The following is a 25,627-nucleotide window of genomic DNA, read 5'->3' on the forward strand; positions in this document are numbered from 1 at the left end:
TTTCGGTTCCTCTGCTGCAAGCGATAATGTCTTATCGCACTCTATCTCGACCTCAGCTTTCTACCTTCAGGAAAGTTTAATGAGGAAGCCTAATGGCTTTTCTACACGTTCTATGGCCTAGTCATGGGATGAAGCGGCCTGATGTGCGAGATTTGACTGCTGAAGATCTTCAATAAACCGTTTGATAACATTCTAACTTTGGCGTGGGTCTGATTACAATTATTAGGACTTTAAAGCATCCGCTTTCATCGAAATTGGTCCGGCTATAGATACCTTTTTACTTAAAGGTACGTTCCATGCAAAATGGTTTCCGTTAATTTCGAGGAAAGAAACTTCAGAAAGATGAAGACATTGCACTCGTTTCAATGTGGGGCTAGATATTTTTCACCCAGGCTGTTACCGTCCAAGCTTTCCTACTTTTGATATATGCGGCAAGAAGTATTGCAAAGGAAATAAAGCTTTCAATAGGCCAACTATGAGTGGAAGCTTGGATGCCGGCGGCCAGCAAAGTTGTCGGTGCAAGGTCATACAGATGAACCCGGAGTTGCATCATAGATTCTCCTTTATCGCCTTTTTCAAGCATTCCAGATACAAGGGACTGTTTCGGCTGGTTGTCAGACATCTTGATTCGGCTCACTCTCGCTAGCATCATTTCAATGATGATGAAGATGATAATGCCTTTAGACAGTTGCCATTGGAGGTCAGCTTGTTCGGAAGGTCCATCTTCACGCTTCAACCAAAGAGCTGCCTTGACCCTGCACTTGCACCTTGACTGTTTCCTCCCACACATTGAAATCAAGCCAGCAAGCAAGCAAGCAAGGACGTGGTGTGGTGTGGTGTGGTGTGGTGTGGTGTGGTGTGGTGGTGTGTATGTCGGGGACAAGGGTATGAGTGTGGATGCCGGGCTATAATTACTTTTTCGTCTGGCGTTTGTTCTTACCCCATGGAATCTCGACCACCAGCGTCATAGGCCTTGGGCCGTCTCAAAGCCAACCACCCCCCAAAATTTCGCTTCCTGCAATTCTGCATCATCAGCGCGGCTTTCTTTGATACAAGTGGCAGAACGGAAAGAAAAACGAATAAGGGTCCTTCTGCGCTTGCATGGTTGGGGAGAAGGCCCATTTCGAAGTGGGCTCAAGAGAGCAACTATGCCGAGGAGGTCTAGTGATCCAGCGGGCTCCCCTCCCGGCCTGCCCTGACTTACTCTCTTCCTTCAAGATTGGTCTAATCGGGGTTTGATTGGGCTCTAGGCCTGGTGTCTTCAAGATCGGGAGGTATCTTTGCAGCCTAGGACCCGAGCAGCAAGACCTCCAACTCTGCGCGGTTCAATTCCACTGCACTTGCTGTCGACATCCTCGATCCCATTTCGCCCCTTCTTGATTTCCTCATTGCTTCTTTCATACCTTTTTATTTTAACCACCATTTTCTTTTTCCGAGTCTTCTTATTTCTTTTTCTTCTTGTCCCTAGTAATACTGGTTTTCTTTTTTTTCTTTTCCCATATTGCAGACTCCCTTGAACTACTTACTTTTTTGCCCACAATATCTAATTGCCCCAAAAAGCAAAAGGTAATTTTTTTGGGAAAAACCTGCTTTGGAGTTACTACTTGTTAGCAAGTAAGCTGCACGGGAGTGTGCCTTCACACCGGCAAGACAGCCAGTTATTCGAGCACTGTGCCATACATAGAGGTTAACTAGGTTAATGGTCACATTGCATCTGCTTTCATGTATAAACGACCTCTCCTGCCCTCGAACTTCACACTCTTTCCTGCATGCTCGTTTTGCATTTTACATACTACATACACATCCAAAGCCGAAAAGCCACGACAAACACACAAAAAGCCAAAAGGTCTAACATTTGAGATATCCGTCTTTTTTACTCAGTTTTCTCTCCGCGCGAAACCCAATATAGTGTCGAAACAAGTTTTAATACGGACAATCGCTCGAGTCTTCCCAGTTTCGCGGAAGATTGACGCCGTAGCTTGCACCAGTTGCCTCATCGATCAACCCGCTGGCACGTTTTGTTTAGTCGAAGGTAAGGATGCTTCTGCTGTCTATGGCAAAGATCGCTATTCAACGCACAACACACACCTCTACCAATCACTACTACCACCATTTTATGCCTGCTTTGCACGCCTTGCTATTATAGTCGTTCTATTTTCAAGGCCCCAGAAAATCTTTTACCGGACATGTTCTGCGGCAGCCGTCTTTTTCCCCAAGTTTTACATCTTTTGGTTTTTTTATTTTTATTTTTTTTCCCGGTATTGGGTGATGTGATATAATGGGCACTTGGGCCAGAATATAAACCTGGGTGAATTCGAAACGACCTAGGCTGGTTTCTCAAGGAACATCATGGCTCCGATCGACGGGCCCAATCCAAGAAAGACCCTGAAGTTCACTGCCACCTTGGAATTAACTTCTTGACTGTCGTCATCGAGCATATCGAGAGGTTGTCAGCTGCATTGCCATTCGTTTTGTGCTTCCCTGTCAAGGCGGGCAGGGAAAAAAGGAAGGCATTCCCATCCTCCATCGCGGTCTGGCATCCATAACTCGGATGCCATGTCGATCTATTGCAGCTTTTAGAGAAAAAGCCTCGAGGAAAGAATCTAAGACGGGCCATCCGAACCACTCTTCCCCATACGAGTAGCTTTGGCAAGCTTGTTTCTGTTTCCCTGGTTCTTTTTCCTTTTTTTTATCTATTCTATTTTACTGTGTTCTCATTTCTTTTTTCTTTTCTTTTCCTCCCCTTCTACATTCGGTATTTGCATGTTTGCGGGATCTGGCAAAGACATAACTCCATCATAGATGTTTTCTTCATCTATCAATAAAGGAGAAATTGGGAGAATGTTAGCATCTTCAAAAGGAGAGGGTTATCGAATTAAAAGCCGGCCGATTTTTTCTTTCGATTCCCGCTCGCTCCACTTCCTCTTGCATACAAACATTACCATATACTTTACCTTTTGGATTTAAACCGTGTGCTACCTTGCTGAAAGCATACATATTCTCCTACAAGGTATTAAATTGATCTACCCGCCCATCATCGTTTCTTTGCAAGTCTTCCTTTTCTCGTATTTTATTTTTATTTTTTTGTTTATGTCCATCGATTCATATTCTTCAGAACGACAGTTGAGCGTCTAGTTGGCTGTGCTTGTCAAAGCTTGTGGCCTTTTTTATATGGTACATACACACGCACACACCTAATACACAGACAGATCAACGGTAGCTTAATTCTACCTTACTTGTCTATCAATCACTGTTGATGTTCTCCCAAGATGCGAATTCTTCGAATTCAATTGTTGGATTTTTGTCCTTCTACTCAGTACGAAACTGGCGTCAATGCGTTGGTGGTAGTAATAGGAGTGGCCGTCCCTTGCATATTATTATCTACTATCTATCATATACAGCCGTTGTTATACGGCGGACCAAATGTTCAAGGACGTTGGCTAACATTACTATGGGGACGCAGGGCAGATTCTACTTCATATACACGCAACGCAACCACAACCACAACCACAACCGCAACCGCAGCTACAACTATACCTCCGGTTACATGGCAACGACGACTTAAAGTGTCCATATCCAATTAAAATTATTATTCTTATTATCATCATTATTACTTACCGCCAACCACCAAACTACGAGCTGTCTTGTTTTATCCAACTCTTCCTCTCATCGACATCGACATCGACATCGACATTAAGATCCCTTGACTAGTCGAACGTTTATCATTCTCGCTCCGACATCACGATAATCTCGTGACTATCGAACTGGCTATCATAACTTCTTCCTCTTCTCTTACTCGATCATCATTGATCGAACGTCCTTTAGCATCCTCTTCGTATCACATTAGATAAGATAAAATCTTTATCAAATAAATATCTATATCTCAACATGGATTCGATACGCCAGAACGGCCATGTCCAGCAGCAGCAGCCTTTCCCATATGGCACTGCTACTCCTGCTCCGACAGATAATACCAACTTCAATACGGTTCAGTTCTCAGACCCGTGGAAGGGAGGGGCTAATCCTAATCCCGCTGCATATGCTGGAATGAACAATGCGGCATCTATGGCCGCCGCTCAGGGCGATCTGGGAGGGCTTAAGCAACCACTCCGACAGAATAGTGTGTCTTCATCCTTCGATCAGCTTTCGCTGAATTTGCCAACTACAAGATCACTTCCCTCACAGAACATCTATCAAACAGATTTCATGCCTGCTACTGCTGGTTTCCCTACAACCTATGCCGAACAGGCATCCACTGCTGCTCCAACCGCCAGGGCTACATCAAATTATGCCATGAATGGATACGGTTCCTATGACCAAACTGTCAAGAATAACTTGTATAGCCTCCCACCCTCCCTCAACGAAGACCGAAGATTGTCTCATCCTTCACTTTTGTCTTCTGCTGGAATCATGGACTCACCTTTGGAACCTCTCCGGCAAAGACAATCGTCTTTGGTAGATTATACTAGACCAGGAGTCACAGCGGGCTCATACCACACCGCTGATACTCTCGATGCTTCTCGAGGAATGCTTGCATTGGGCCAAGGAGCTACTCGATTCAATCTTCCACACGTTGGTGGCCATCGGACTTCCAGCTCAGCAGCATCCACAAACAGCTACTATCCTCAGTCGACAAGCTCTTCGATTTCCTCTGCTAGTTCTTATCCCTACTACTCTGGATCTATGGACTCCGCTGGGACAGACATTACAGCTATATCTGAAATGTATGATGGACGTCATAGTCTGCCTACTCTGCCTCGTCCTGGGCATCTTCTTGGAGGTCACCACCACCTTTATGGTCACCAAAGCGGCCAAGCCGCCATGATGGGACAGTTTAACAGCCGAGTTCAATCCAACACTACTAAGAAGCACAAATGCAAGATTTGTGACAAGAGATTTACTCGTCCATCTTCGCTCCAGACTCATATGTATAGTCACACCGGAGAAAAACGTAAGTTCTGAAACCGTTGCTCTTGTTGGTATGATATTTTTGTGTTGTGCTGGCTAACTAACCTTGATTCTGAAAACAGCATTTGCCTGCGAAGTTGAAGGCTGCGGACGACAGTTCTCGGTCGTTTCAAACCTTCGTCGACACAGAAAAGTTCACAAGCCTAACAGCTCTGATACTGAGACCATTAGCAATGCCGGCAGCGTTTGAATGGCTTGTGATGCTTTTATTGTGTCGTACAGATTCCCTCCGATCTTCTATCTTTTTTCCCCAACTCAAAAAGCTGCCTCTTCTGGAAAGGGATCTGACCTGGTTTGCAACACTATGAACCATCCTCAGACTTTTAACGACTCCAAATTCACGATCGCTACCTATTTCCTTTCTCTTCTATTTTCCTTTTCTTACGGGATACAAAAATCACTTAGACGGTTGTTGCATATATTTTTCTCATTTTCTCATTCCAGTCGCTCCCGCCTCTTATTGTTTGCGAACCTCTTTTTTTTTATTCTTATTCTTTTCCAAGTCAGGGGCCGATCTCTCACGCACTCTTCATTCGACTTCCCACATCTCCAACTCCACCTCCCAACGTCCCCTTCGACTATCGATTGATACCCACTCCGTTTTTCGGCAGGATCCAATCGCTCTGATACTACTTTTAACTCCTTTTTTTTCTTGTATATTGGCTTTTTCCTTCAAAGACTGTTTATTCTCGAGGGGAGTTTTCCTTCTGCTTATCTCGCGGTACTGTTTACCTTGATTATTGTTTTTCTTTCTTTCTTTCTTTTTGTAAAACTACTGTTTAACTTCGTGCTCCTTTTGCTTTGTTTTTAACTGGGGCTGGTTTCTGGGGGGGTTATGCTGGCTTTTTTAACTCTTGAATTTGTTCTAAGGGAGTCTTAGGCGTTTAGCTGTTTATTATTCCTGTTACTAAAACACGCCTTCTGATACTGGAGGCCCAGCATAGCATCAAGCAACTCTTCCGGGCCAAAAAATTATTCACTTGGCTCTAGAGAAGTCGGATTTGGGACGAACAAAAAACGCATATTCTATAGAATTCATCCCGTCCAACGCTGGCGCTGTCTATCTGCTACAAAAGAAAAATTGTTATGGTATTGGAAAATAGGATCTCAGGGAAACAAATAAAAATAAAAGTACACGAAGATTATGCTTAATCACTTAAATTTGCTCGATATCCCAAAAATCTGAACTCGGAGAATATTGTGAAATTCTGGTAGTTACTTGGTAGATTACAAGCTGGACGATAGTGCGTCGGGTGTTGATTTTACCGCAGAGACTTAAATTCGAGATTACTGTGCATGCTGCAACTTTTCTTCGGTGCTTTCCTTTTTTTGTGGAATTTGTATTTACGCTCGCAATTAATTGGGGGGGAACCCAAAAAAAAAAAAAAAAGCCACACCTTGTTTGCGTCGGTTTGATATTCCGATTACGACGGATAATGTATATATGCACACGACATCACACCGCGTTGATATCTATACTTTAGTCCTTCTATATTAAATATCGCATATGTGTTCAAGTATATTATATTAGGTGGTTAGTATATACGAACTAAGATAATTTCCCCGTTAGGCAGTTGATGCACCTTTTTTTATTATTTATTGTTTATTATTCTCTAGTCAAGGCGGGAAGTTATAGTATAGTGGGAGATATAAAGATAGATAGATAGGAAATCTGATGGTATACGATGACAATGGAGGGCATCATCGGTCATGCGAGTTTATCAGAATGGGTCTAACTATCACGGTACCTACGCTTTGGTAATATTGCTGGATCGATCGATCATTTCAATGCGGATTAGGTAAGATAGTTATTTCAGGCTTTAACCTGTCAGTTTCGTTACAGGTTTTCGGTTTGTGGATTCTTTACTGAAGGGGTGCTTTCCTTGTAAGTGATTTACGGCGGGGAAGCCTGTGCATGCGTGGACCGCGAAGGTTAGCCGCTTTGGAATCTTAGAAGATACTCGAAGAAGAAAATATAGGATATGGGGGTCCGTGTGTATGAAGAATAATGATCAGTTGCCTAATACAGGCATTTGGTGAAATACCTTTCGAGGTGACTTGTTAGGCTTATATAGGGCAAATGCGACGGTGATGTCTCGGGTGAGGAGGCTGTGGTATCCGCCTTTTGCTAGTGGGCAAACGAGATACGTATACGTTTCTGTTACATGTTTCGATCGAACCAATTTGATTCGGTCGATGCATTGGGGGCCTTTTTTTTTCTTATGGAGGATTACGGTGTAATCTCAGGCTTATACGCAAGGAAAAAGAGGTTAGCGGGAGCGCTAGATCGTCATTGTGCAGATTCGCCTCTGGAAGGTTGGGGCGTATGTGATTTATGGGGGTGATATAAATTTCAATATTACATGTATTTTATTTTATTTTATTTTTTAGTGGGGATGTTGGTGAGCTGGATGTTTCATGACGATGTAGTCGTCTGGCTTCTGCGAATAGGACCCTTACGTTAGGGTGTGTTCATTCAATAGACAGACGAGGAGGCTTAGAATATTCCTTTTTTTTTTTTTTTTTTGCCTAGATATCATTTAGTCATGTATATATGTGAGTATGTGCTGTAAGATTGAATTATATTTCGGCAAGATTGCGCTTTTTGGGGGAGGGACACCGATTGTTCTCTATTTTTATGCCAAATCTTTATATTTTATTTTTCCTTTGACGATTGTACAATAGTTTCTGTATTTATTGATATTTCTACGTCAGGAGTTTAGGAAGAAGGAGAAAAAGTCAGGGCTTTCCCAATCGTCGGCCGAAGGCAAACCGACGTTGAAATCAAGATTTTGGGAGGTCTTCGGGTTTCTTCTGCATCGTGAAAGTTGTTGAAGCAGGTTTTTGCAATTTTATTTTATTTTTTTCGGTTGAAAAAAAAATGTGTAAAGGAAGGCATCGATGCGATGGGAACGGCAGTAAGCTCGGGCGTGGTAAGTGGGCCTTATGGGTTTTCCTTATTCTCTATCAACTAGTCCCTTCAAGAAACTGACCTGGCAAATCTGACAGTTTGGCTCGAAACGCCCCGGCGCCATTTCGCCCTTTTTTATCTTTTTTACCCCGCGATATCATGATAACGACCAACCTAAAGTTTTGGGACCTTTTTTTGTCAATCGAAATCTGGGGTTGAGATTTTAGGCCTATAGGTGATCATAAATCTCGACGATCAAAGAGAAAACTTTAAACTGACATCAATATGGGGGTATACATGCTAGTGCATGGGCCATATAGGACATCTCCGTTGTTTCCCACTATTGTCTACTCTGTATTTCAAATACCCCATCTCCTCAAGGCCATGTTACATCCGTATTCTTCTTCTCTTTTTTTTTTGAAATCTTGAAATTTCTGGCCATTATGTTTGGGAAAAGGTAATATGTGGATTGGATGAGGGAGTATGAAGCCAAGACTCTTGGTCGGCAGTATATGTGACATCATTGCGCATGAAGGATAAAGCAAGGGTATGAAGTTCTTTTCTCCACCGAGATTTAGAGCGTTTCTATTGGTTTGGATCGTTTATGCGGTCGATGGACAGGGGGTTAGACTTGTGGAGCGGAGTGGTGGTGTGTCCCCACTCCTCTCTTTTTTTTGCCCTCGCACCTTGCATTACCTTGCTTTTCCAAGGAAAAAAAAGAAACTGGCCGCACTAAGGGTGGGCATTTGCTGGCATTTTTTCCTTTTCGTTTTTTGTGAAATTCGGATTTCAGAACCATTTCGTAAAGGGAAAAAATGCAAGATTGTAATAGAAAAGTCTGATAAGGTTGGCGATAGCCTTCTTTTGGTTTGTCTGTAAAACTCGATGACAGGTTTACTCGCTTCTGAGATGCGGGTAAGAAGGCTGAAAATGATGTTCTCTCTCCCTTGCCTGACCTCTTTTTTATTATGAAAGGATCGAAAAGACAAGTAACGGGACGCAAGATTGGACCCTGAAAACCCGGAGTACTTTTTTCTTGCGGAATGGCAAAACCAAAAAAGGAGGCCAGGATTATTCGGTTGGTTTGACTTTCTCTAGAATTTAGACGAGTATATCGGATATATTGCCTACAGGTACATACATATCCTTTGTTCCGCTACCTACTGCTCCGATGATATCAACCTGCTTTATTTATCTCTACAGCTTGATACATTTACGCAAAAAAGTATATAGCGATTTGATTTCAAGAATGTCAGACCTTTTTTTTGGCCTAACAGGCCGTCATACGCCTCATATCTGTTGGCACTTCCATGCTTTGCCGAAACCGCGCGATTTTTTTTTATATATGTGTATTTTATATTTATTTTTTCTAACCTTCAGGAATTTGAAATCTCTCTTTCTTCTTTTTTTTGTTTCCCTTCCCCTCCCTAATGCACGCCTTACATATGTACGAGAGCCCTTTGGTTCGCATCGTTCCGATGCAGTCGATCGAGCGATGCAGTGGGTAATTCGGAGGTAAAATATCCCTTCCCACTTTTGGCTTAAGCATGCGTAGCTGTTTAGCTTCGAGGCGGGTATTTTAGTCCTCCTGGAGGCTCCATTTTCTCGGTTTTTGGCGTAGTCTGGGCCCCCTTCCTAAAAACGGTTTGTGATCGAAATCTGTGATGGCGATGGTGCAGTTCGCGCGAATTCGGTCAGGAACGAAATGGTCAAGTGCCTTTGTGCTTGGATCTCCGATCTCACGATCTGATTTCTAACTTTGGCGGTCCGGAATTCCTTAAGATACTTATGGCGTCATTTATATGCTCTAGCTCCTTTAGGTGCTGGGTACCTTGGGGTAAGGGACGCCGGTCGAGCTTCCCGGGGGTATCGGTGTCAGAGTTACAACTTGGGAATCTAACAAATGTCGGGAAGTCTAGTTTTTTTTTTCTCCCCCCAAACCCTGTGCTTGCGATGCCGGGATGTTTATATTTTCTATACTTTTTTGCATATTGTATATACACGGGCATTCAATATTTTCCCTCTAGTGGGTTTCAAAATTAAGGTGCGACGGTATAGTCCAAAGACTAGTGACGTACAATATATAAAACTCAAAAACTCGCTGCAAAGAGAGAATCTGCGAGTCATATTCGATTGTTTTACGTCTGTTTATCTCCACCACCATCCTTGTCGGTTAGCGATAAGGGAAAAGCTTCGCAATTACTCTGTATGGCCAGATCAATAACATTACTTAATCTAGGGTATAACCATTGTAAGTCTTCCATATTCCCGTCACCCGTCAACCTGGAACCGATTTTCCTTCCTGTTATAGTCAACCGGCGGCCCCCAAAGCTCCGAGTATATGGTGTACATATGTATGTATGCACAACTAGACTATGTATGCACGTAGTATTCTTTTGTGATTTCTAACCCCTGGACCCCTGACCTTACGATGCCGAAGAATGTTGTCCCAGGCACCTCATAAACGGGCTCAAAAGTAAAAAAAAAAAAAGTTTGTTACGCGTTATGTGAGTTAGTATCTACGATTAAACGATTCATACTACATTCCTCACTCGACATTCTGAAACGTGTTAAAGGCGGCATGCATGGGTTGCTTACTGACCTCCTCCGTTCGGTAGGCGGATAAAAAATAGAAAAAAGAAAAAAAGAAAAAAAAGAACCAAGGGCTGTTTTTCCGTCTTTTTGTTTTCTTATTTTCTATCTTGAGAATCTACCGGCATCCGCTGCGGTGGTACATACCACGGGATGTTTTTGTTGTTCAAAGGGAAGCTAAAAGATGTTTCCGTGCTACAGTGACATCTGTAACATTTGTGACGTCGATGCCGAGGTTTTGTTAGACGAGAGGGAAGGGGGGTTTAGCGAAAGGATTGATCGAATAGATTATACGGAACAGGGCGTTTAGCTGGTTGATTAGAATGGGCCTCCGTAAGTACCTTAGTTCAATCTAGAGTCGATTGCACCGGGACGATTTAAACAGCGAATATTATGAAATAGTTGGTCAGACTTCATACGACTTACACATCGTCGACATGAAAGCTCGAACGGCAAAAAAGCCCTTTGGCTAATCTCAACAGCCGTACCATGGACCATGTGCGACGTCAAAATAACATTAAATCATAAATTAAATAAAGAAGGGGGAGGCGTAGATGCCTGCTTTGTTTCCGCTCTTTTAGATTCCCCTGCTCGAAAACCCTCTATTTGACAATTCGGAACCCGCGACTCGCTTAATTAGATGAATCGAAAAAAAAGAAGAGCGAGTTACAGATAACGAATCATTATGTACATATGTAATATTCAGACATGCAGTTTATTTGACAGATGTTGAAAGCTTAGGCTAAATATACCCGTGCGGCATGTGTGCGGCATCTAGTTTCCCTGCTTTCGTGTGTGGGCTAGTTAGGCTGTCGGAAATATCCGGTGGGGAAATTATGCACGGTGTGGTTTTTGGTTGTCTTGTTTAGAATAGATTAATGTCTTAGACTATAGGTTAGGATAATGTATAACTTATGCAATAATTGGTGGATTTTATAGAGGTTTACAATGAATTAGGTTTTTTTAGCTCAACCTGATAGGGGATACTAAGCTTTATTGTATTTTAAATTGTGGAGTTGATTTTGAAAGGGAGACGAGATGGCGGCTATTTTGGTTCTGCTGTTGCATTTCTTTTTACGTATCAACTATAACAGACTATAATTATAAAGTTATAGAGTCTCGGTTGATAGATATAGGTGATATTATATTATGAAGGTCTAGATCTACTTAATTACCGTTTCATTCAACTATACTCCACTCGCGTGTTAGAAGTTAAGTGCTAGGCTATTAAGCTTAATTAAACACACGGTTTACTGATATATACACCCAGACTTAGGTCTCAAGGGCCCTCAAAAGCCTGCGTATACATACATCTAGGCAGAATTAATAATATTAATGAATATCAATGATCTTCAGTCAGCATGGGGATTACTTGCAGAACATGATATATATGTGCATATGTGCACGTGCTGAATTGAACGTATGTATCGAAGTCGATACGATCAGCTGAGACAGGGGAAGGTCTTATAAGGATCCTAGGAGCGTAGATCTATAAGATGTTCGGCGTGTAGACGCACGGGTGGCTCGGGCAGTATATCCGTATTGACTTTTGTAGAGGTATCATAGTGAATCATTTCAATATGGGGATCAATCGAGTAGTTCAGCTGTAGAGAAACATTAAGCATATCATGCCTTTAATTTATGATGATGTTTCATTGTCAATGATCCCAGAAGTGTAAGGTGGCAGAAAACAAGTGGTTATTGGTTTTACATCGTTGCTGAAGCTGACGGGGTGGCAAGTCAAATCAGGGTAGTTCTCGAGTATCAGGATAGTATGTAGTACACTCACATCCGCGTAGCTCTATTCCCACCAGAGTACTACAGCAATTTTGTAATACAGGGGTTTATATATAGCTAGATTGCTAAATGTCAATCGCCGAGAGATGGTCTAGCTGGTTTCAACCACCAACTATTCGAACTAAAACTGTATACCCCTTCATAATCAGGCTTATTCAGTGCGACGTTTCGAGCCATCACTCAGTCTTCTCTTTTTGTACTTTTTTCACTTTTTTTTTGTCGGATTTGAAAATGTTTCCTATTAAAGAGAAATATTCATAAGTTGGATATATCCCAACGGGGGGCTTGGAGTGAGCTCTCTATAGGATTGTGTAACGTGGACCCATGGAACAAAATGCCAGATCTAAAACATTGATACGTGGAGAGCGTTCAATATATTGATCTAGCAATAGCAATAGTTATGCCATGCATACTGAAGAAGGCTGTTAGCTTTATGCACCTAGTACTCTCGCATAGTTTTGTATGAAAACGATAACAACTGTAGCTCGCACCGTACCTGGATAGTTGTCTACTAATGTACCTAGATGAAGAAACTTGAATGAATATCACAAAATATTAAAACAGATACTAGAAGTAACACTGAGCTGTATTGACGATATCCAATTCTATAGAACTCCATATCTATCTAAAAGATATTATCTAAAAAGGTGTAGATGTTGTCTCCCACATATCATTCCTTAATATGCAAGCTTAAATACCGAGATCATTTAACGTCCAGAGCTACCAAATCCTCCAGCACCACGAACAGATTCCTCAAGGTTCTCAACAACGACGACTTCAGGAGTGTAAATCTACATAATGCCACCGAATCATTAGCTAACTTTATTCTTCAAAACGTAGGGATATCTGGAGGTAGATAACTATACATACCCTCTCAAGAATCAATTGAGCTACTCGATCACCTTCCTTAATCTCGAAATCAACATCTGAGTGGTTGAAAAGTAGAATCTTGACCGGTCCTCGGTACTATATCGTCAATTGTTAGATAAGTTGTAGCCATGATGTAAAACTAAATGGGGGAGGCTTACATCAGCATCGATAACACCAGCTCCTGTATCAATGAAATTCTTAGAAGCAAGTCCACTTCTTGGAGCAATTCTGCCGTCTATACCACCCAATCAGCTATTCGCAATCCCTTTAAAGTGGCTTAATCTAGTCACAATTGTGGCAGAATGGAAACATACAAGTTCCCTCTGGCACAGCCATGCTCAACCCAGTCTCGACCAAAACCTTCCCACCCTTGGGCACAACTGTATCTTCAGAAGCATAGAGATCGTATCCAGCAGCGAAAGCCGATCCTCGCGTGGGGGCTCGTGCCTTATCGTTCAGCTTCTTGATATGTAAAGCTGGACCAGCAGATACTGGTACAACAGCTGGTGCCTCCGTAGCAGCAGAGATAGAAGGAGTAGTTTCATCCGACATTTTGACTTTCTTAGCAGCTGAAGTTTCTGGTGGTGGGGATGTGGGGTTTTGAGAGTGGATTACACGCTTTTCGGGAGGTGTGGAGGGACGGATGGTTGTGGAGTCGGTGGTATTAGTGGTAGCGGATGCTGGAGTAGCTTCGGAGGACATGGCAATTGGACGTTTCGAAGGAGAAGAAGGAGAAAGAAAGGAATTGGTGGTGCTAGAAGAAGGAGAAGAATTGAAGTATCTGAAGCGTCTATGTTGGCTGGTTGTGAGTGGACACGCGAAGCTTGAGCTTGGGAGCTGGAGAAATTTGAAGCTTCGCGATTGGTGGACAGACGCGTTTCGAGGGAGCTCTCGAATCCAACAATGTTGGAACCTACGCATGTGTTGTCGACGACGTTGGTCTCTCGCATCTATAGAATGGCTTCAATGGTCTATCGGAGGTTTATATATCTTGTCTGGATCTTATGATGTCTTGGAAGTTCGGGGGTTTGATATGGTTTAGTATAACGAGCACTATAATGCAAAATGGTATTGTAACAGGCTAAGTTCTGACATGACATGCACCACCCACGCCTCTCAAAATACTCCGGTCTATCCATTCTATGAATCAACTTCGATATCGCTTTAACGCTAGTTTTTCTTCTATCAGGTGGTGTACTCTTTAAGCTTGGAGTACACCGTCTTTGAACTCTTTTGCTCTATACTTTACCACTGGACTTCTGATCTCATCGATACATGAAACAAGTCGAAGTTCTGCTGCTCTCATGTATCGAGCTCGTTTCAATTGAGCATCATTACCATGATCATCTTCGTCTAGAGACTTAACTTTCCTATCTCTTTCTATGCCTGTCTTTTTTAAGACCTTGTCCATACTCGCTAGTACCATCTCGGCTGCTCTTGCCAAAGGTAGTTCTGTGGCAGTGACATTATCCGAACTCATCCAGCTGGGTGTCTCTAGTAATCCGGCATCTGCGGCAGCATGGCGGAACCGTGATACCAATAGTGAGGCAAACATGTCACCGGTACCAACGAACGGACCTTGCAGCATTGGAACTGAGATACTGAATGCTCGAGGCTTTCCGGTTGCTGTCATCGAGGAACCGAAGCAGACGTACTCGTTTTTGTTTACGAGAGATTGAACAGATGATATGATGATATGGGGAGTCTTGAACTCGGCGTGGAAGATGGTTAGGGCGTTTGAGACATCGACGGGTGATGTTAGCTTGATCCCTGTGAGCCATCTGAGTTAATCGTTAGCCTTGAAACAGAAAAAAATATCAACTATAAGTGAAGTTAGACATACTGTACTTCGTATTGATTCGGTGTAATCAAATCTGCTAGTGGAAGAAGTCCTTTATAGATAGGTATCACAGTTTCGCTGACATAGAGCTTGCCAGAGTCTCCCATGACAGGATCGAGTACTACAAATGATACGGTGTCATATTAGCAATCTAAGCTTCAAATCAATCCGACAATATCTCAGTGACCTAGAGAAGGCCATAACATACCCCAAAAGAACTTTATCCCATTCTCTCCGCCACCAGTCTCCTTCAAGTCCTTTGCAATCCTCCCCACAGCCTCCACTCCTTCGGCACCTGGCACGTACCCGGTCGCTAACATATCAAAATCCGCCAGCTCATTATGTTTCAACCCTTCATACAATGCATCAATCTCAGCCGACGGGATCTTTGTCCCGGTCCACTTCCCATACCCCGTATGATTCGAGAATTGAACCGTGTTCAGCGAACACACTTCAAGGCCCAGCAGCTGCATTACAAACGTCGCAACCGTATTTCCGACATACCCGGATACAACCTATCACAGCGACAGCTTATTGTTAGTTTTTGTCACTCGTTGATGCCTCGGGAGGCTTCGGGACTAAGTCTTACATGACTCGCGATACTGAGAACCCGAGTTGGCGGCCCATTGGGGCTTGGCGTGAAGACAGGGTTCGATTGACCGCTGTCGGTCATTTTGATGACGACTTTATTGGGATGCAGGATATTTAGAGTCACCTGGCATGTATGGTAGGGCGAGAGAGATGGATACCGGTGATCGCAGTGCGGTGAAGGAGTAGTTATGTACTTTTAGAAGTGGGGAGGAATGGCGGAATGGAAAAGTAGGCTGTTGAGGCTCCACCGGATTTAAAGAAGGGTTAGTATGCAGGTCATAGTGGGGCCCTGTCAAAGTTAATGTTTTCTCCCGATTTCTTAGCTGCCCGTGCCCGTTAAAGATACCTTCGGTCCCTTGTCTTTTTTGTGATATCACATTTAAAACAGTTTATTGACGGCCGGTGATAATTGGCAGGTGTTATAGTTAAAGAGTTAGAACTATCGAAGGATATCAGTCCACCATAACATATAAAACGGCTGGCGCAGCTGCAGTTCTGTTATGCAATGCAAGACGCTGGTCAAATTCTCTTGGGTTAGCTGGGCCTTCCGGTTCAAACCAATCCACGCCAAGAAATATCTGCCACCATACATTCCTCACGTGATCGCACTCGGTTTCCGGGTTGAAGCCGAGTCCGGAATGGGTGTTTTCGGTAGATTGATTCTCCAATACGTTTTCGGATATGCAAATGCAAAATGACCAGCCTAATGGCCAGTAGGTACATTTGATTCCGAGGTTGTACATGTACCGTGCAATATTAATCCTGGCTGAAGACTGGGTCTAATTGCAACATTACCAACGCAAAGGCTGGCCTCTTTAAAGATCTTTTCGATCTATTTGGCCATACTTTAAAATTATAAATACGTACATGTCTCTATTATATAGGCCGCAGTTATTTTTATAGAATTAAGGTAAGGCTCATCTCCAAGCCTAATGAAAGTCAAGTGATATATTTTGTTACATAAGCGCAGATAAGGTATCAGTTTTGTTTTAAGGAGTAAACTGTAAGCTCATTGGTTGGGTAATGCATTGTCCGTTCACAGATGTCCAGGTCCACGGCTGAGAGGCTTCGATATTTGGGAAGAAAATTACCTCACCTGGGCTGCCTCTTATTACTATACTATGGGTTCGAACGTTCAAAGTAAAGCTACTATCACCTGTAAAGTCAACGCGACCCACGAAAACTAGCACTCTGTTTGGCAAAGACATATTACATTAAGAAGATGGCAGCTGTCAATCGTAGGCTTCATTTGCTTTCTCTCGGTAGGGAAACTTTATAGCAGTCGGGAGGTGGTTGATCAAAGAGCTCAACTCGATACTAATTCCCCTTATAATTATGTGTAGATGGCGGTGGAATCAGGGGTCTATCTAGCCTGATAGTATTGAGCGACTTCATGAAACGCCTCAACCGCTCTAGGCCAAAAGATGATCAACTGGAGCCCTGGCAACTCTTTGACTTGATCGGGGGAACGAGCACTGGAGGGTCTTTCCCCCTTCGAATTCCAAACCCAATTTCTCCCGATGGCTTACGTGCATTACACAGCTGACATTAAAGAGAGCGCTGAGGCGCTGGGGTTTAAATTTATAGGTTAATAGCAATAATGTTAGGCCGCCTGCGTATGAGCATTGATGAATGCATCGCCGATTGGGTTGAGCTTTCGAAGAAGATCTTTCAACCTAAACATCGTAAATTCAACCTGCTGAGGGTCGTGGACTTCCTAAAGGCGAACGGCCGCTTCGATGCTGAAATTCTTGAGGCTGGGATCAAAGAAATTATTAAGAAGAGACTTTCTCGGCGGTATGGCGCTGCTGAGGAGGAAGAGGAGGAGGAGGGTACTGAAGCTCTTGAGGAGACGCTTCTATGGGATCAATATGACGACGGATACAAAGTGTAAGAACCTGTCCTTTATGATGCTTGGTGCGGCAATCTGCAGGAGAAACTTTCGTTTGATTTGCAGGAGCACTTACTTTTAACCCTGGTTTGCGAGATAACTGGTCTCGTTCCCAGACGTCACAAAGGGCATCACTTTGTTTGGAAGATAACTAACTTCCGGTATTTTGTGGGCAAGCTAGGTTTGTGTGCGCTATCAAAGGAGAGGACAAGATGCCTGTTTTCCTTCGCAGTTATGATAACGAAAAACAATCCGACCACTACTCGGCAGACATCAAGATTTGGGAAGCCTGTCGGGCTACATCTGCTGCCACAACCTTTTTCGATCGATTCGAAAGAACTTCTCAGGGTGTCCGACAAACATTCGTCGACGGAGCCTTTGCGTACAACAATCCGGTATCGCGCGTTTATCAGGAAGCGATTGACTTATGGGGCGATAAAGAATCCCTGTTGATTAGCATTGGAACAGGAGATAAGCCGGATTCTTCTATGACTGGAGGCCTGAAGAGTCTGCTTGCCGGGATAGTCGATATCGTTCTCGCCACGGATAAGGAAGACAGGGAATTTAAAGAAGAACATCTGGATCTAATCGACGCCGGGTTATTCTATCGTTTCAATGTTCCGGGGATAGCAAGAATTGGGATTGAGGAATATAAAAAGCTTGATGAGATATCCGCGGTCACTAAAAGCCACTTGAGCCGACCGGATACGAACAGAAGCATGAAGTTTTGTGTATCGAAAGCTGTGGAAGGGGTAGAACCGGAGCCACAAGAAGGTAATTGATTGAAGCTCGCTAGCGTCTGCATTATTCTCCATAGTTTTTCAAATATATTAAGTCTCGGGTTCTCAAAACTTTTAAAACCATGACACGGCCGCAGTTGTGTCGCTAAAGAGAGCTCCTTCAATTGAGTTCCCATGCAATATCTAATCCCTATTCCCACCTTTGTAACACAGTAATGAAACTAACATATTTGGAATTTTGATACTAGATTCGGAGACCGAAACTTCTGTATATAACCCTGATCGACAGGAGGTGGGGGGTAAGCTCTTGAATCTCTATACTGTTTAATAAATGTTTTATTCACAATTATAATAGCTCTTCTTAGGAATATCTATAGGCATACTTACGCGTATAGCGAGTATCTCGAGTAAATTCCCACGAGACTTGATGGTACTGGGGAATGGCTTTTCAACAATCAGGAATACCGAGCTTGGAGGGATCTGGACGAACACATGGTTCTCTGGGTAACGGCGAACCCTGGATGCGGCAAAACAGTAACCGCAAAGGAAGCAGTAAAAAGTTTGGATAAACCTGAAGATGGAAGTAGGGCATTTTACTTCTTCTTCAAGGCCGGTAATATGAATCAAACGGAATGGCGTCATGCAATTTGCTCTCTTCTCTATCAGCTCATTTTCAGAGAGAACAAGCTTTCCAGAACGATCTTTCCGGAGTATCGCGCCAAAGGGGATCCCCTGTTCGCTGAAGTTAATGCGCTTTGGAAACTATTTCTCCTTGTGTTATTGGATGCGAAAACTCTCTACGACCGGGTCTTTTGCATTATAGATGCCCTCGATGAGGGTGAGTCCGACACACAGGATCTAATAATACAGCACTTGGGGCGGCTCACTGCGACAGAGGGTGTTAAGTTTCTGGTCAATAGTCGCCCGAGTATCAATATCCAAAGAACAAACCGGTCCCCGTCTGTCCTGAGGATCAAGGGGGAGAATGGGCTTATTTCACTTACTTCGGATATCTCTATTATGATTGATAGGGAAGTACAAAACCTTTTGGAAGAATTTGGTTTGCCGATACAGAGTTGTAGGCTTCTTGCGGAAAAGCTGAAAGCAAGATCTGGAGAGACCTTTCTTTGGGTGTCATTGGTTTTCAAAGTGCTACATGGGTCCGGGAATACTTCGATGGCGTGGAAGTCAATACTTCGAGAACTGGATGAGATGCCTAAAGATCTAAAACAGCTTTATGAATATTCTCTATCCCGGAGCCCGGATATTGGAGATACGAAGAAGGTGCTGTGCATAATTTTGGCGGCATATCGCCCCTTAAGTCTGAGGGAACTTAACATTCTCCTCCGCATTGATGGTGCAGAAACCGTGACGGACCTGGACATGTTTTTGGAGCCGGGATCACAGATCGAATTTGTTGTCAGAAGTCTCTGCGGAATATTTATCTATATCGCCAACGGCATGGTCCATTTGATACACGAAACAGCAAGAGATTTTCTTCTTGGGCTCGGAGCTTCAGAAAAAGCATACTCAAAGCTAAAGATCACCCTTGTGGATTCCCATGAAATTATGGCCTGTGCTTGTATAACCTATTTACTGATTCCGGGCTACCAGGAGTATAAGGGAGGTGCTCTATCTTCATACGCTGCCCGTCATTGCATGGATCACAATTTAGAGTCTCGAAAAATCAAAGATGGCCCTGATATAGATATTTTTTGCAAATACGACCTTGGAACACCACGAAAAATTGACACAATGATTGCGGAAATATGCGACACCGGAAAATCCAATATTAATAGTATTTACTCTAGTATTTACGATCAAAGCCTGTTTTTTTTGGGCGAGCACTCAATAGCCGTGATCGTGGGTGTAATATGTGGGTCTAATTGCCGGGGCAGGATAGTGGATGGAGGCTCACTCTTAACTACGCTAGTTGAGAGACGGTACGCTATAGGGACAGGTCTATTCTTTCGATATCTGGACACTCCGCTCTTGGAAAAATATTTGAGGGAGGCTTTAGACCGAGAAATGAATACCCCTGCGCGAATCTCTCGAGATCGGAAGGAAATAGATATCGATACCGATAGAAACATAGCTAAATCGATTACAGATGTCTTCCAAAGCGGAGAATTAACCCCAAAAAAGGCTATCGACACTCTGCGGGACCTAATAGGAGAGTGGCGGCTCACTAAAAAAGCTATCCCTGATTTTGTTTGGGGCCAGATATACAGCTGCGGCTATGCCGGCGGTCAGGGTACATTCCAAAAAAATAATCTCTTACGATGGGCTATTTTGCTATCGTGCCAAGAGCACCTAAGATATAATATATCCCGAATTCTGCGGATACAATCATTTGATCGAAGCCTATATAAAGGCATGATCCAGACTATCCTTCCGCCTGATCTGGTCGCTAATGAACCGAGCCGACTTGATCCCTTTCTTGAATCAGATCTTGATCTCATTTTGTGCCACCTTAGAAAGGATCTTGGGGGCGATGTGTGCCGAGAGATTCTGAATGAGGTTTGGGCAAAGGCATATGATGGAGGTAGACACGAAGCATTCCAATACCTTAGGAAGCACAACTCGATCCAGTATCTGGCGACCAAAGGTCTCGACCATCCGTGGTTAGCTGCTATGCGCAGGGGTGGATACGATTCAGCGAGGTATTTCCGGGAGAAGGGCGCTAGATATCAGTTCACTACTGTATTGCACGATACTAGTTGTGCATGTGGCGATGGAAGTGAAACATGGTTCGACAATATACGAAAGCTAAGGATAGAGCGGTACCTTGATAGTATCCCCCTACGTGATGTTGTATCTATCGATGAAGCCCACGAAATTCTATGGGCCATATTCGCTCTCGTTACGGGAATTTTGGCATCCCAATCTGGAAGTGAGCGGGAAACGCTTGGACCGAATTTAAAATCACGGGAACGATATCCACGACACGGCAAGGAATCCCACCCCGATCAGGTGTATCATGAGAGAATCCTTCTTCACAATATGGATCGAGTATCTTCTCTAAAAAGGTTGTTACCCAGGGTCGCCCGGGATTTCTGGAATGCCGCGGGGACTGACCTCAGCAACCAGTCGAAAGACGACGCCTTGATCACGCTCAATATTGGCAGACTATTGGTTCTTTATTCCGCCTGGATACAAAGTTATTATGGGATGGAGATTGAGGTATCGTTGCGCTGCTACTTTACCTTGGGAGCTGAGCTAAACAAAAGTGATAGGCACACAATCGGTATTTTAGATCTCGCATTAAGAGACAGGGATACTAATATTTTGGATTATCGGATTGGATCGCTGGCTATAAAGGATACCACCCAGGCGCAACTTCTCACACTTGCGGTGATCCTATCATGCAAGCCAAGGATTTGTGGGGTGATTTTAAGGCACACGATACCTCATCTAGAAGTCGACGACTTCTTCTGCTATAGTCCATCACATATGCGCCGGGATCTGTATATATGCGCTCAAGCCCTCCTAAAACGACAATTTCAAGGTTCCGTTAGTGGCAAAGTAGAAGAAATCCCGCAGCTAGAAAATAGTATCCGCGATTTCATCCAGGCTTTAGCTTTCGGACCGACACCCTTTTATCTGAATCCACTAGGACTGGCCGTCCGTCTCCAGCACTATGAAGCTATGGGCCTCCTTACCAGCCATGGTGCGGACCCGTGGATCGAGGCCAGTCAGCTCTACCAAGGAGATAGAATCCAAGGTTTATCTGCAATGGCTTGTGCTACTCGCAATGATCTTCAAACCAACTCTAGTATCTCTGGGCCTGCTCCTCAAGACCAGAAGGATAAACCTGAGCATATTTTCCTTGCGACAGCGAATGCAGTAGGGGTCGATCTCCAAGTAGATTTCGATAAAGCAGGAAACTTGACCGGGAAAACCTTACTTCACTACGCTATCGAGCATAGCAGCGAATCCGTTGTAAAACTCTTGCTAGACCTGGGAGCGAATACTAGTGTGGTGGATAATGAAATGCGTACGGCACTACATGTGGCTGTTACTGTGGATCCATCAGAACAAAGCTTCGGAATTCTGTCGGAAATAATAGAAAGGGACGGGGGCAAGAGCCCTGGAAAGCTTGACAATAAAGGCCGAACTCCATATGAACTTGCCAAATCATTACACGCCCATAATAATGAATATTGGGCAAGGATATCGGGGCCACTAGAAACCGCAGAAATGATGACATTTTCTTCCATTCAAAGGAATTGGGAATCGGCAGTCAAAAGGGCCGCCAACTCGCAGCCTGTCGAAGGGAAAGTGGACTATTGGATGGAGTTTTCGGATACAGATACTTGGGAAGGGGGTACGGAAGACAGTTTGTCTGATTAAAGTTGACTATGTAGTTGTGGGAATTGCTATATTATATTTGTGGAAATTTTGTTCTGTAAGATTATATATATTAGGCTAACTAATGCTAAGAAGAGAAGAAGGGTATGTTAGAGCAATTACATTCAGGTAAATTTTTGTAGCGGGTATGAAAATACCAGAGAAACTCGTTCAACTATGAGTGAGGAGAAATCATATCGATATATCAACGACCTCGATATTGAGATGGAGGTAGAGAGAAACCGCGAACCGGTGATGAGTTTTAAATTTCGACAAGTGGGTGTATTGACGATACCGAAAAAGAGCCCAGCTTAACTCAAATTCGTAAAATGTCGCGATCAATTCCGAAGATAAAATAGCTCACCGACGCGAATTTAAATTTGCGTAGAGTTGGTGGTGCGGGCCACTAGATTTCCTTCTTGACGATGTTCGTGTAATGTTTAATATTGTGCCCGTGGTTGAACAAATTAATACATGCTGCGGTTGGAATATTGATACAGTAGTTTGGTGGCTACAAGCCATTTAGCTCTTACACGATATACTGCATGTTTGGGAGACTTATCGCTATGAAATACAGGAATTCTTAAGCTTAAGACCTGCGCTATAATACCAGCCACGGGAGGTTTTGCAGGGATTGCATATCTAAGCTAACTAAGTGCATAATCTATTAAAATCATGACATTATTGTTCAGGCAATGACAGGGGTATTGTCTAGGCCCTGCTGCTCTTTGGGACGACCACGGCTGGGAAAATATAGTTTTTTTCGAGGGATCTTCGGAAACTGAATACCCTTTAAATATTCCAAGACGGGTGTAAGCGCTTTAACCGTGCTACGAGCCATAGATTTAAAATCGGCCGCAAGAAGGCTGTCGATGAAGATAAAGATTCCGGAAATGAGGGGGATTAGCTGCCCTGGAGCTCGGAAATCAGATGCTGGCTCAAGATGATTCCATCGAATAGTAAGTTCAATCATCGTTATTACCCACACCCGCACAGCCCATTGTATAGCCCGATCCAACCCCTCTAATTTCGGAAACCATTTCTCCGTATGGAGCTTGAGATCTCCATGGCTTCGAAAAGTCCAAGAAAGCTTGATTAACTTGACGAGTTTGAAGGAGAAGAATAAGGTGGTAATCGCATCGATACTAAAATAAGTGAGGGCGAGCCACCGGAACCATCCTTTGAGGCTTACTCTTGTACAAAAAAATACCACATTTTTTGTCCCGAGCTCTGGAAGCGTGACCACCAGTTTGCCAAACGTCCAGATAAAGGCAAGAGAGATTCCCAAAGTCGACAATAATATTGCTACCAAACCAAGAATCTGTTGTCCAACGGCATCGTCAATATTGCGCAATGTGGATCCAGGTGGGAACAGCGACGATAGCATCAATAGAACAATAAAAGCCTCACAAGGGCTAAAGGCCTGCTGAGCAGCGAAAACAAACCAAGGCGACAAGATAGCTATACAGATACTTCCTGATGCTATCTTTAAGCCTTGGCGGCTGTGTTTATCAGAACTGTAGTTGTAAAGAGCTAAACCAGAAGATTGAAGATAAAGCCCCACACGGACACCAGTTCCATACAGATCCTGCGCCGCATTGTCGTTTCCTAAAATTTCTTCTGTCGCTGGGATCATCGGTGGACTCGACGATTATCTAATTAGAGATATATTAGCAACACTATTAGATAATATTCTTAATGATGAGGCATTAAAAATAATAAGATCATATTGAAAAAAATAAATAAATAACTTTATTAAACCAATATATATTTAATAAACATATAGATGGAGATAAGAGGCGGAGTTTCGGATACCAGAAGAATTAAGGTTGGAAGGGTCGTTATGAGAGGCGAGGATTGGGCGCAATACGATATTAATGTTCAAGTAGCCAATTGCTAATATATGTAGTAAGTATAATTAACTAATCGACAAAACCCCAAGAAGACAGATTGAATTCCATACCGTACGCGCAAAGGATATTGGAGATTTATGGGAGGTTTAAATTATAAGATGTAAGGCGTTTTATACGCGTTCGAGAAGTATTATATAATAGTTGCCCCAAAAACCGTATGAAGGCGAATCTTTCGTTCCGGAAATCTTACAGCTAAGCCGAAATCCCAAGTTAGTTGGTCCGTATAACTCTTGTATTTATATTTTATAGTTTGCTTATAGCACGTGCACACTCCTGGCCACGAGGTATGAATAGCCGTCTTGGAACCCACAGTATAAACATGCATTTCTTGTTTTCAGATCAGCTCCTACACCTGAATTGAGGACGCCAGCAGTCTCGGGGCCAGACGTTAGCGTGGCGTGCAGACTACACGTATGTACAGCTCATCGCCTGCACCTATTTGTTTTCGCAATGTCGTATACCGATAGGCCTTTTAAATTTACGATTTTTAACGTTGCATTTCTGTTCGTTCAATCTGGGATACCATTGAATTATGTGTTGCCTGGCGCCTCTCGATATGTCCTGACGAGGATACATACCTAAGTTATATCTGTGGCGTTATATACGTTATATATATGCATCATGCGCTTTTTTTCTGCGAGGTGAGCTGGTCTCGTCCTGACTCATGAGACAAGATTCAGCACCTTATTGGAAATTGCAAAAACTACTCGACCGTGCGAATTAAGTGATAAACTGTTACTAAATCAATCATAAGAAGGACCTTCTCGATTTGTCTGTTTATATTTCCTTTATCGAAGACACACATCCGACACGACATAGCTGCAGGCTGCAAGCACTGGTCCCCAAGCTCAGAATCAGCTCGAGCTCATGAAATTACGCAAGTCGATTGGCCAACAATTGATATAATTCAGACGACACACTAATGCGCACTAGTAGAAGTAATATATGTCATTGTTGATTTTTTTTTTGCGGCACTCTGTGATTGAGCCTAGTCGAACCATATAAATAATTGATAGTACTAGTACTAGCTCATAAGAATGTCCAAACTAATTGTAAGGGGGCAATTTCGCAATGGGAACCACGAAGTTCCAACTGCGTAGAGACATAAAAAAGAGGGGCGGACGGGGAGGGGAACAGAGACTAGATGATATAGATATCGATAAG

The 25,627-nt window shown here is 43.3% G+C and overlaps 8 protein-coding genes across 8 annotated transcripts; 4 read left to right on the top strand and 4 right to left on the bottom strand.

Moving 5' to 3' along the window:
- Nucleotides 1-373: 373 nt before the first annotated feature.
- AOL_s00007g156 (uncharacterized protein) lies at nt 374-790 on the bottom strand (the record flags this gene model as incomplete). The annotated part of the gene is made up of 1 exon (XM_011120057.1): nt 374-790. One exon carries the CDS (start codon nt 788-790, stop codon nt 374-376), a length of 417 nt encoding a protein of 138 aa, XP_011118359.1.
- Nucleotides 791-3,888: 3,098 nt separating this feature from the next.
- AOL_s00007g157 (uncharacterized protein) lies at nt 3,889-5,158 on the top strand (the record flags this gene model as incomplete). Its single annotated transcript, XM_011120058.1, has 2 exons — nt 3,889-4,951; nt 5,031-5,158. 2 exons carry the CDS (start codon nt 3,889-3,891, stop codon nt 5,156-5,158), a joined length of 1,191 nt encoding a protein of 396 aa, XP_011118360.1.
- A 7,817-nt stretch (nt 5,159-12,975) lies between these two features.
- Nucleotides 12,976-13,840, bottom strand: AOL_s00007g158 (uncharacterized protein; the record flags this gene model as incomplete). The annotated part of the gene is made up of 4 exons (XM_011120059.1): nt 12,976-13,059; nt 13,139-13,234; nt 13,297-13,373; nt 13,453-13,840. The coding sequence occupies 4 exons, from the start codon at nt 13,838-13,840 to the stop codon at nt 12,976-12,978; spliced, it is 645 nt and encodes a 214-aa protein (XP_011118361.1).
- A 499-nt stretch (nt 13,841-14,339) lies between these two features.
- Nucleotides 14,340-15,651, bottom strand: AOL_s00007g159 (uncharacterized protein; the record flags this gene model as incomplete). Its single annotated transcript, XM_011120060.1, has 4 exons — nt 14,340-14,919; nt 14,982-15,099; nt 15,187-15,493; nt 15,568-15,651. The coding sequence occupies 4 exons, from the start codon at nt 15,649-15,651 to the stop codon at nt 14,340-14,342; spliced, it is 1,089 nt and encodes a 362-aa protein (XP_011118362.1).
- Nucleotides 15,652-17,169: 1,518 nt separating this feature from the next.
- On the top strand, nt 17,170-17,463 carry AOL_s00007g160 (uncharacterized protein; the record flags this gene model as incomplete). Its single annotated transcript, XM_011120061.1, has 1 exon — nt 17,170-17,463. One exon carries the CDS (start codon nt 17,170-17,172, stop codon nt 17,461-17,463), a length of 294 nt encoding a protein of 97 aa, XP_011118363.1.
- Nucleotides 17,464-17,672: 209 nt separating this feature from the next.
- Nucleotides 17,673-18,242, top strand: AOL_s00007g161 (uncharacterized protein; the record flags this gene model as incomplete). The annotated part of the gene is made up of 1 exon (XM_011120062.1): nt 17,673-18,242. One exon carries the CDS (start codon nt 17,673-17,675, stop codon nt 18,240-18,242), a length of 570 nt encoding a protein of 189 aa, XP_011118364.1.
- Nucleotides 18,243-18,692: 450 nt separating this feature from the next.
- Nucleotides 18,693-22,553, top strand: AOL_s00007g162 (uncharacterized protein; the record flags this gene model as incomplete). The annotated part of the gene is made up of 1 exon (XM_011120063.1): nt 18,693-22,553. The coding sequence occupies one exon, from the start codon at nt 18,693-18,695 to the stop codon at nt 22,551-22,553; it is 3,861 nt and encodes a 1,286-aa protein (XP_011118365.1).
- Nucleotides 22,554-23,238: 685 nt separating this feature from the next.
- Nucleotides 23,239-24,186, bottom strand: AOL_s00007g163 (uncharacterized protein; the record flags this gene model as incomplete). The annotated part of the gene is made up of 1 exon (XM_011120064.1): nt 23,239-24,186. One exon carries the CDS (start codon nt 24,184-24,186, stop codon nt 23,239-23,241), a length of 948 nt encoding a protein of 315 aa, XP_011118366.1.
- Nucleotides 24,187-25,627: the final 1,441 nt, after the last annotated feature.

This window comes from Orbilia oligospora, assembly GCF_000225545.1.
Source record: "Orbilia oligospora ATCC 24927 unplaced genomic scaffold scaffold00007, whole genome shotgun sequence".
Taxonomy (NCBI): Eukaryota; Fungi; Ascomycota; class Orbiliomycetes; order Orbiliales; family Orbiliaceae; genus Orbilia; species Orbilia oligospora.